Here is an 11,641-nt window from a genome sequence, read left to right on the forward strand (position 1 = left end):
CCGAGTCTGGAATAACAGTTGAAATGGTGCACACAGAGATGGTAGCGCTGCCAGAAGCTGGTCTGCACTGTCGTATGCCCAGCTGGGCAACGCTTGCGCTGCCAGACATGGAGCAGTCGTGGCTAGCGATTGTGATCGTAAAGTCGAATGGTCATAAGTTACATAGGTTGTAAGTCGATCAATACCTGTATAGGGATCAGTATGAAATTGCCAACAAGATATAGAAAGCTCTAGTGGATTTATCCTCCATCAAAGAAACTGGGAGTGTTTGAGAAGCTCCACAAATCTTTCCATGTTGTGAAGAGGAAGAGATATAGTTCCCTGTGTAAACCCACTAATAATCCTGTAGGGCAGAGATTACTTCATGTATAGATGAGGAAAGGAAGGCTCAGAGGTGTCAAATTCAAAAAGTCTGGAGGCTTTGCTAGAAAAAAAAGATAAAGATTTATTCAAGGGTCTTACAGTTACACAAAAACCTGCAAGTGTTTCAAAGTAAAAAGAAAACAAAATTTCTAATTGCAAAAAGTGCATTCTTGAGAATTGTCAGTCCTGCATTCTTAGCCCTAGGTTTGTTCAGAGAGGGTTATCAGTCAGATGAAAGTTAAGCTGTGGATGTCAGGTGATTGAAACATGGGTGCAGAGGTGTCTGGTCAAGTCCTAGTAACATGTATAACAGATGTCAGGTGGATGTGTACGAGAGTCCTTTAGGGCAGGGGTCCCCAAACTTTTTACACAGGGGGCCAGTTCACTGTCCCTCAGACCGTTGGAGGGCCGGACTATAAAAAAAACTATGAACAAATCCCTACGTACACTGCACATATCTTATTTTAAAGTAAAAAAAAACAAAACGGGAACAAATACAATATTTAAAATAAAGAACAAGTAAATTTAAATCAACAAACTGACCAGTATTTCAATGGGAACTATGCTCCTCTCACTGACCACCAATGAAAGAGGTGCCCCTTCCAGAAGTGCAGCGGGGGGCCAGATAAATGGCCTCGGGGGGCCGCATGCGACCCCCGGGCCGTAGTTTGGGGACCCCTGCTTTAGGGGTTAATTAGAGGGTTACTTGGAGGCCTGGGTGCATATCCAGGCATTGATTCTGGACTAAAAAGTTAACAGAAGTTTAAGTTTCCAGGCTAGTTAGAAAAAGAATGGAGTCTTTCTTCATGCCTCAACCTTTATAACGTTAATACTTTTGCAGCTTGGTTAAAATGACTCAATTTTAAATATTCCCTATCTTCAGCCTTTGCTTGGGAGGTTTAAGTAACTTCCCAGGATCAGTATAGAAAAGATCTTAAGAGAATAGAATCTGGGTTCTAAGTGCTTGTGTTCATCCAGTGGCTTGTCACTTGTTCACTGGGGATCTTGGGCAAAGTGCTTCACTTCTGTCGCTGTTTTCTCATTCATAAAATGGGAATAGGACACATTTACCTCATAATGTCAGGGATGAGTGAAATACATTAAGCCCTCACTTAACATTGGCAATAGGTTCTGTGACTTTAAATGAAACAACATCTAAAGAAACCTGTTTTACTGTAGGCTAAATGATATAAGCAACAAGTTCAGTTCCTACACATCTCATCAACATTGTAACAAAACAATGTTATTCAAGAATGTTATTTGAGGGCCTGCTATAACTAATAGGATATGCTCAACACAGCCTGTGCCAAGTAATGAACATGGTACCTGTTAACCCATCACTAGGATAGCTGACCCAGGTGTGCTAACTCCAATGGCAGTGATGGGGCCACCCACCCGAGCTCAGTGGGGATGGGGGAGATAGGCCTAGGCTGCTTTGGAGGTGTAGAGAGAGCAGCTAATAGGGCTGGTAACAGCTGACTCAGCAGTTCTGACCTTGCTCTACCAGGCAGTGCATGCCTGACATGTGTGGGTGTTAATCCCCTTAAGTGCTCTCAGGGCCTGACCCTTCAGCTGTGGCTATCCTATGCCCAGGAGAAGGAGTAAATTGGGGACAGGGGAGTGGAGGACCTGGAGGATAGGGAGGTGAGAGGTGAGGCCAGACTCCTGCATCAGGGTTCTGGGTGATGCACTGGCCAAGCTCCTTCCACTCACCTGTCTCTGCACCCTTTCTGGGCTCTCTGGCAGGTAGCCTCCAAGTCTGTAGACAGGGGACGAAGACAAAGGAAGATTGTCTGCCCAGTTCTTACATGCTCATCGGTGACAGCAAATTCATTCTGAGGTAAGTCTTTGTGTGCTGGGAGGGACTACGTGCCCGCTCTCTCCTGGAGGCCCCCCCACTCCATGGCAGCCTTTGGGTGGAGGGCACTTTTTATAGAGAGAGGTGTACCTGTCCCAGGGACAGTTTGGGATGCCTTTTTTTTTTTTTTTTTTTTTTTTTTTGCTGTTGTCTTTGAAGCCTGTCTCTTTCGATATCAAGATCTCTTCAGGGTTTGCTTTTGACCCCTGCCTCCTCTGGCCCACAGAAGCAGGAAAGCATGACAGTGCTGCTGTGACTCTGAAGAAATGGCCTTGAAAAACTAGAGGCTCTGGCCAGTGACTCAGTGGACAGAGCGTCAGCTCAGCCTGCAGATGTCCCAGGTTCCATACCTGGTCAGGGCACACAGGAGAAATGACCGTCTGCTTCTCCTCCTACCTCTCCCCTTTCTCTTCCTCTTCCCCTCCCACAGCCAGTGGCTTAGTTGATTCCAGCATGGCCCCAGGTGCTGAGGGACCACCTAAAAAAAAAACAAAAAAAAACCTAGAGCAATACTGAAAAACAAGCCAACAAAAGTAACCAGAGCAGGCCAAACACTCTTGTTGTTATGTTAAACAGAGAAAAAACCCTCAAAACTGGTTTTGAGGTTTTACTGAAAAAGTTTATTTTATTGACATAATGATTTTTTAAATGAAAAGAGGGGAGATAGTGAGACAGACTCCCATATGTGCCCCAGTTGGGATCCACTCAGCTACCTCCATCTGGAGCTATCCTCAGTGCCTGAAGCCAATGCTTGGACCAACAGAGATATTCTCAGTGCCTGGGGCCAAAGCTCAATTCGATGCAGCCACTGGCTGCAAGAGGGAAAGGGAGAGAGGAGGCTGAGAGGGAGGGGAGAAGAAGCAGATGGTTGCTTCTCCTGTGTACTCTGACTGGGGATTGAACCCAGAACTCTGCACACTGGCCTGACACTCTATCCACTGAACCAACTGACGAAGGCCAACATAATGATTTTTAAATTTATTTATTTTTGTTTATGTCTCATCATAAAAATATTTAGGATAGTTTTACATTTTATTTCTGAACTAAAGAAGATTATTGTTGTCATTTTATCTTGTTTTTTGAGTTCTGAGTCTAAATATTTTCTAACGTGGGCAATTCCTATCTACCATCCTGAAGATCTGCCGCCTTTCTTGATATGGACTAGCTTTTGCTGAGGACCTGCATCCTGGGATCCTCCTATTAGAGACCCTAAGAAAACAGACTGCATTCCATTGTATCATTTCACAATGCTACCCATACCATCATTTTTCTAATTTAAATTTTATAAGAAGAACAGTATTAAATATAATTTTTGGAAAAGTCATAATCACCATAACATGATTAATTTTATGTATACATAATTCTGTGTTTAGCATTCACACACTTATAGCACAGAGAACATGCAACACTCAATCCTGCTTTGTTAATGCCATGAAGTTGTAAATCATTTCCCGTGTCAGTTACCATCATCCCCACTTACAGAGTAGGTTTTGTTTATCCATAGTTTGAGTTTGTCCCAGTATAAGTGAAGGTGCTGCCTGAAATTCTAGAGTAACGCTGTCCAGTAGGGGAGCCACCCACTAAGTGTGGCTACCAAGCATGTACCCGTGGCTGGAGAGGTATAGTTAATGTGAAAGATGCCCCAGGTAGCAGGCACTTCTTACAAAATAAAATAATGAGCAAGATCTCATCAATATTTTTACATAGATTACATGTTGATATCAATATTTTAAATATATTGGGTTCAATAAACGTTATTAAAACTAATTTCACCTGTTTCATTTTCCCTTGTGTTATGGCTACTAAACGTTTAAAATTACCTCGGTGGCTCACATTTTCTGTCCGTTGGATGGTGCGGCCCTGCAGAGCCCAGCTTGGGTACAGGCAGCCATTGTTGTCTTCTATCTGCCACACACCAGCCAAGGCATAGTGTGGCTTTTTCCTATATTCTGGGGAGGAAACGTTTGGGCAGACTGGCCTCCCAAGGGCCTTCGGGATCTCAATGCTGTCATCTTCATCCCTTGATCATATCTCCAGGAAGTTAGGATGAGGAGGAGGCGCCTTCACGGTGCCCACAGCAGCCACACCAGGGCATGTAGGAAGTAATATGGAGGAAAAGCAGGAGTCTTTCAAATGTCAATAATCATGCCCCAGAGGTTTATTTAAAGAAGTGACTCAGAAGTAAAGTACAGGGAGGCTGTCAGGAGCTTTTATCCATGATAGTGAAAGTGGGCCAGCACCCTCGGTATAAAATGATGCAGTCCATCTGTGAGTTTCACTTCCCTCTAAGTCCCACCCTTGCACCTTCCATCAGGGCTGATATGTGAAATCCTCAAGAAGACTGAAGGGCATGTGTCCAAAGCAGTCTGATCTCTTAACCAATTGTGTGGCCAGCAAGATGTGTACTATTATTATGCCCAATTAACAAGTGAGGAAACTGATGCCAGTGAAGACAAACACCTTGTCAAGGTCTGGGCATACTCCAAGAGTAGACATGTCTTTCACTTCTTAGATTGGAGCTCTGAAGCCTGCTGAAAACCTACAGCTGCTACCACGAGGGCAGAAGCATCCAGCTGAGACACCGAGAGGTAACGCCAGTTCTCTTTATGCAGTTACCACGTGTCTACCACTTGCAGAAGACAGTCCCACTTCATATCTGTTAGTCCATGGTAGTTATTAAGACCATCCCCTTCACTCTCAGAAGCATCACATTTGCATAATGAGTTATAATGTCACCCATTCTCTGAGTTAGGGACCAGGTGACCATCAGCCAGGAACTGTCCTTGTGGTCCTTGTAAGGGGTGTGAGGGTCAGAACATCCCTATGAGAATTCAGAGCAGGTGGAAATCATCCTGTAGGCCTTCTTGAGGCTCCTGAGACTGTTGCCCAGGTGAATTGCTAGGACATTGGAGTTTGAGACCTTTGGCACCACCCATCCCATAGCACAAATAAGGAACTCAGCACAGGGCTCTGGCCTGCCCAAGTCCACAGGGCAGTGAGGCTGAAAGGAGAGTCTCTGTGCTGGTCAACAGAATAAACATGAGAGGAAAGGCTTGAAATGGAGGAGAGTTCCCCAAATGATGCTCACAGGGCCAGGCAGGTCCAAATGTGAATTGCAGAGTTGGCATAGGGAGTAGAGGACACGGGAGAGCACGGGTCCCCTCTACAGACCATCACATCAGACCCATTAATGCTGTGCAGGAAGGTTGACTGTGACATACACTCTTTCTAATGTTTCAAAATAAGCTTGATATCTGGAATTTTATGTGGAATTTTCCAAACCTCATGTGGGCTATACAAAACAAGTCTGTAGGCAATACAAAGCCTGAAGCAACAGCTGGACTCCAGGAAATGGCCAGCCGGGTCCAGGCTTGGGGAATTGCTCACGAAACAGCTCAGAGGCCTGGCCTTGCCACCATGTAGAACCTTCAGAACTTTCGTATGGTCTCCCAGGTTGGGACATTGGACCCTACCTTGGTCTAACTGAATTTATTTGTAAAGTCTTCTGGGGAGTCTTATTGTGGTAAGGTTTTATTTGGGTGGTTTCTGAGGTTGAAGTTTGATGATTACTGGACTTTCTCCGGCCCGTCAGTGTCTAATGAGAACCAGCAGCCTCTGGGTTCCCCTCCTGTTGTTGAACATGTGAACGGGCAGTTTTAGCCCTCATCAACCTACAACCACCTCAGCAAGGTGAAGCCACTGCTTACTAATCTCCATTTGCCTTAGCTACCAAACGGCCACATGTCCTGCAGTTCCAAGGCCAGAGAGTGAGCCTGGTGTCTGGGAAGCTGTGGGCAGCTGGGATCATCTTTCAGTGGCACAAGGAAGGGCCAATTGAAACTCACCTGCCAGACCACATTGCTCAGCCACCAGATCAGTCAAGCCAAGCCATTGTTACCTAGTTCAGGAGCCTGGACAGGAGGGTAGCTGCTGGCTTCTCCTTGATCTGATGACCTAGGTGGCACAAATGGCCCACTCCAACTTTCCTCAACCTTTCCACCCTTCATGGGGCCTGGGCCACCCTGATAACTTGTTACCCACCCTGCTCTGCTAAGTGCTTCTTGGCTCATGCTCTTCCTATTGCAGAGTGACCTCTCTAATACCTTCTAATACCTGTCTCACCAGTCCCCCCAACTGAGCTTCTTACTCCTGTACAAGGCTCTTCCCCCTAAATTGAATTAGAGCCGGGTTGGGACCCAATGCCCCAACCTGGGAGCCCATGTAGAAGATCTGAGGTTCTCAATGGTGGCAAGACCAGGCCTCTGAGCTACTCAGTGAGTGGTTCCCCGAGCCTGGGCCCTGCTGGCCATCCATTATCTCTGGTTTCACTGTCTCTTTTCTTACTTTAGTGAAGCCCCAGAGCTGAGCCAACCTGGTTCTGCAACCACTGGGCCAGGCACAAGGTGGTCCTGAGTGTAGGAGTTGGGTGATTAGCCAAGCCAACAGGCCTCAGCCGAGCTGGGCTGAATCCTGAACTCCAGGGTGATGGGCAGTGCTTCCCTATGCTGCTGAATGAGGAGCAGAGCCCACTCAGTCCTTGTGCTGGGGGCACAGGTGGTCTTCCGGACAGGCCCTGTTCCTCTGCTCTGGGCCTCTCTGGGTTGATCTAAGACCATGGTGAATTTTAACATGTGGTCCCCACACCTGGAGATTCAGCATCTCCTGGGAACTTGTTAGAACTGCAGTTCTTATCATCTCTCTTTCCTCAGACCTGCCATCTGTGTTTTAACAGGGCCTCCAAGGGATCATGAGGAAGGCCACTTATGAGGTCCACTGGTCTTGGCACTTGGGATTCCCCACAATAATCACCTCTGTAGGAACAACTGTGTGGGGAGCAAGGCTTGGAAGCTCTGAACCTGTGCCCTTTGATTTGTGATGGAACAGTCCACAAGGAGAAGTGGGAGGCCTCAGAATGGCTAGAGTTGTTCCTGACAGCCCTCAGCGATAAGAAATTAACATACCAGAATGGGGATTTTTATGTTCCCAACCTGAGAAATGCTGTGAGGGTCTGATTTGATCTTCCTGGATCCAGAAAGTACCTTTCAGGAACTTTTTCAGCCTTAACAGCCTGAGGCAGTGTGCACCTTTGGGAGGAGACAGCCACCAAGAAGTTAGGCTGCAAGCATTGGAGGCATGGACCTGATATGCCTATTCCTGGGACACCGAGTCCCACCATAACCACCCACAACCCAGTGTCCAGGCCTCCACAGTGTCTCAGAATGCAGACCTGGGGTTTCCTGGGCCTTGAGGAGCTCCTGGTTCCAGACTCTTGCAGCAGGGCTGCCCCAGGCCAGCCTCTTCTCAGGCACCATAGGCACCAGATACTTGACCTTTATTTTATTTTTTGTAATACAGAGGATCCACCATTTTCCAGACAAAGAGACTGATGCTCTCAGAGGTTAAGCCTCTCAAGTGAGGTGACACAGCAGTGAGTGAAGCATGCTGGCCTACCTTCAAGGCCTGAGCACAGAGGCTAACCACACAGCAACACTGTCACCAGCATAAGCAGGACTGCCCATACATGGTGCCCCCTGGGCTGCTGATTGCTCAGCATCAGGTGTGCCCTCACATGATCATGTGTGGCCCTGGAAGAAACCCATCCCTTTTAGCCACTGGGCTTCCCCTGGAGCAACGGTGGCGTCAGTGCTACAGTTTGGGGGCACCCTTCTCCTCCACTCTGTCTTTGGGGTCCCTAGAATGTGGAGAGATGGTGTTTCAGTGGTCAGGGGCCAGGAGCCAGGATTGGGGCACATTTTCCAAACAGCTAGGTGCTAGGAATTCCCCAATGAACTCAAGGCTAGCTTCCTGTACAGTGAACCTTGCCTTTGTAATAATTATACTTGTATTACAATAAAAATGGGAACAACTGGGAGCAATCTGTACCTTTCAAAGATAGCAAAGTGTTTTAACCAGGCTAGTTGGTATCTCAAGAGAAAAATGAACAACCTATGGGTAGATTCATCCCTAATTGCTCACTATGTGAGCAAGAGGCAGTAAGACCCTCATTCCTCATGTGTCACTCCTCCAAGAGCTGGCCACCCACCCAACCCTATGCTCAGCTCTAAGTAGTTTCAGTGCTGCCCCTGGTGGCCATAATCGGGAGCACCCAGTCCCCATCCTCAACCCCAAACTCCCTGCTCAGCCTAAGAAAGGTAATGATGGACTTTTGAGAGACCACCTGCCCCTGGGTGAGTGCTTAGCCATGGGCATGTTCCCTGTGAGCCCCCAAATCTTCCCAGCCTATCCCTCCTCCGGGTGGAACATTGTTCCCTTTCCTACTCTCAGTGGGTGGAAGGAGACTGAGACTGCCCTCCCCCTAGCATAAGGACTTTCCCCAAGTCTATTCTGTTCTTCTGGAGCTTGGATCACACCAGAAGTTCCTTCCCCCAGCCACTCATTCCTTTTTGGAGGCACCTTTTGAATGTGCCATTAATTTCTTTCACATTGAAAAATATTAGCAGAGGCAACCAGAGCCCTGGGGTTTCCTCAACCCTGAATAACCTTTCCAAATACAGCTGTGTGGTTTCTGAATTGGAGGGAATTGGCCAAGTGATCCTAGCTCTCTCCCTCTGATCCTGGGTCACACTGCTTCATAGAGGGGCTGCTCATCCATCCAGCCCCTAGCCAGGCACCTACTCAGTAGGTCAGCCCTCCCTTCCACCTTCTAAGGACATTCTGGCTGAATATTCTCCCATACTATTTGCCAAGAAAGGTCAGGGACCTGCAAGTTTGAACTGACCAGAGACCCAGCAAGTGTGGCAGATGCATGCATTTGTATGCAGTGCCTATAACTCCATCTCCAAGTTGTCTCCCCAACCCCTACAAAGTGTGTGAAGGACAGGTGTTGGTGTTCCCATTGAAAAGACAAGGAAACAGACACTGCTTGTCTGAGCTTTTTATTTAAAATGTATGGTTTACCACCGTGAACAATGCTGCGATGAACAAGCCATAAGAATGATGACTGACATAGGATCATTTACAACATGGATGGACCTTGATAACATTATACTGAGTGAAATAAGTAAATCAGAAAAAAAATAAGGACTGTATGATTTCACACATAGGTGGGACACAAAATTGAGACTCATGGACATGGATAAGAGTGCAGTAGTTACCAGGGGGAAGGGAAGGGAGGTGAGGGAAGGGGTGGGGGGAGGGGAAGGGCATAAAGAAAACCAAATAAAAGGTGAGGGAGGATGATTTGACTTTGGTGATGGGTATACAACATAATCGACAGTCAAGTGATGTGGAGAGATGTTTTCTCTAAATCTACATATTCCAGTTGACCAATGCCACCCTGTTAAATTTAATTGTTATACAAATAAATTAATGTTTAAAAATGTATGGTTTACACTCTGCCTCCCCACAAAACATGGAAAAGAAGACAAATAACATTTTAAAAGTCCAAAGCAATTTAAAAATAGCTTTAATAAAAAGAAAGAAAGAAAATAAGGTTTGATAGTCCACAGAGCCAGGAAGTGAAGCAAGCTGAAACAGGCATGAGCATGGCTGCAGCCAGCTCTGTCCTCTCCTCTGCGCCGTTCACCCTGACCAGGCTCAGCCAGCTCTGCCCAGCCCAAGGGAACAGGGTGACAGGTTCTTAGGCCTGATTCTTTTGATTTCTCTGATGCCTCACCTGTCTCTTTGAGGAAATTCTCTCCCTTCTAACCTCCCTGCTTGTGAGCTGCCTCATGGAAATGGGGTTTTGTCCATCTCTGAGGGACCCAGGACTGGCCCAGGCTGACCTGGGCCTTAGGGTATGTGGAGTGAGGCCTTGATCCTGGACTTGCCTGAAAAGAGGGCAGCTAGACAACACCCTGCACTTCACCCCCCCACAGTTGAGGCAGGTGGGGGTAGGGATGGGTGGGGACAGGATCACCTGGTCTAGACTTTGGGCACCCTGTAGGCTGAGCTGGTGCAGGCTGTGTCTTGGCCCTCAGCCTGGGCAAAACTCTTCTAGTAACACAGTGAGACTTGTAAGCTGGAGCCATTGAGGTACCACCAATGCTGCAGTGACAGGTCCCCCTGAAGTACAGTGAGGGCATTTACTGAGAACCCATGTTTTCTCTTGGGCCCAGGACCTTGCTCTGAAACCACTGGGAGCTGAGCTCTTGCATCTCCTCAACCCCAACCTTATTTCCCCACATAGACAGTAGCTACTTCATGTAAGGGCTCATAACATGTCCCATGGTGTGTGTGAGTGTTCTATCCCATGTGTTCATCAGAGCAGCCTCGGAGGTGGGTCCCATTAATTATCCCCTTTTTACCCACGAGGAAATTGAGGAACAGATATATTAAATAACTTACCCAAGGTGACCAGTCAATAAGGAGCAATGTAGATAGGATCAGTAACACAACATCATGTGAGATAGGCTGTCCTCACTGTTCAAGGTAGGGTCTCACTCTAAAGTGACATAGCAGGCATCCCCTGCAGAAGCTCATGTCCCTTCCAGAGACCTGGCATGGCAGTGCCCAACTCAGAGGAAGGAGAGTGGAGAGATGACACAGGTCAGCTTGCTCTGTGCAGAAGCCTTTATTGGGGTGGGTTCAGAGTTCATGGATCACTGGGAGGTGCAAATAGAGAGTTCTGAGAATGGTGCTGGTGCGGGAGCTTGGTGGGGAGGATGCAACCTGGGTTGGTTGCCGAGAAGCTCAGGAGCCCGGAAGCCGATCCATTAACAGTCTCACTAGACAGTGCCTTGGTGCCTTAGCATCACAGAACTTCCCTTGGGGGACCCCTGGGCCTTGCTGCTGTCCACCTCTCTGTGAGGACCCCAGGTGTCAACAGAGGGACCAATCCTTCTTGGCAGGTCCCTTCATTTTGGCTGCTTTTCCTGGGACTGTCCAAAGAGCCAGCCCAGGGGGTCAGTGGTGCTGGCTCCAGGCAGCAGGGGCTGCTGGCTGTCTTGTAGGGACCCAGTGGAGCAGCTCTTTCTGCAGGCTTGTGCTGGCCAGTGGGGTCTGCTGAGTAGGGCCCCAGTGGCTGCCTCATTCAGCACTGAGGTGGGCTGTGCTAGCTGACTGATAGACCTCATGTAGTCATCCTGGATGGGGGATGCAACATCTCCTCCCAGCTCTCCTGGATTATGGGCAGACGGACCACAGAAAGCAGGAGCTGGGACCTCATGGCTGCCAACAGGGAAGCAGCAACCTGTTGGTTAGCAGAGAACTAGAGGTGAGGATCTGCAATGCCACTGCTCCTGTTCCCCCACCCCAGCCGAAGCTGCCAGTGGGAGCCATGTGCCTGATTAGCTTGAGTTCTACAGATCCAAGACTAGTCTCAAACGCCTTGGCCCCTCCTTTCTGCTAACATTACAAGCCCATGTACTTAAGACTCTATCATCACTGTTGTTTAAGTATCTGTGCAAATAAGAGAACCCAGCCTGATGGACTGGACTCAGAGGAAACTTAGATTTAAAA

The 11,641-nt window shown here is 47.8% G+C and overlaps 1 protein-coding gene and 2 long non-coding RNA genes across 3 annotated transcripts; 1 reads left to right on the forward strand and 2 right to left on the reverse strand.

Annotated features, from left to right (window-relative positions):
• Positions 1-359: 359 nt before the first annotated feature.
• On the reverse strand, positions 360-4,170 carry LOC136313534 (uncharacterized). The gene is made up of 3 exons (XR_010727158.1): positions 4,042-4,170; positions 2,077-2,122; positions 360-424 (listed from the first exon to the last, which is right to left on the reverse strand). It is a non-coding gene; the product is annotated as an uncharacterized lncRNA (long non-coding RNA).
• Positions 2,083-7,131, forward strand: LOC136313533 (uncharacterized). Its single transcript, XR_010727157.1, has 3 exons — positions 2,083-2,203; positions 4,734-4,809; positions 6,954-7,131. It is a non-coding gene; the product is annotated as an uncharacterized lncRNA (long non-coding RNA).
• Positions 7,132-10,873: 3,742 nt separating this feature from the next.
• On the reverse strand, positions 10,874-11,348 carry DEPP1 (DEPP autophagy regulator 1). Its single transcript, XM_066244158.1, is given in 3 exon segments — positions 10,874-10,962; positions 10,965-11,279; positions 11,282-11,348. Coding segments are annotated over 3 exon segments (471 nt in total).
• Positions 11,349-11,641: the final 293 nt, after the last annotated feature.

This window comes from Saccopteryx bilineata, chromosome 9 (genome assembly GCF_036850765.1).
Source record: "Saccopteryx bilineata isolate mSacBil1 chromosome 9, mSacBil1_pri_phased_curated, whole genome shotgun sequence".
NCBI lineage: Eukaryota > Metazoa > Chordata > Mammalia > Chiroptera > Emballonuridae > Saccopteryx > Saccopteryx bilineata.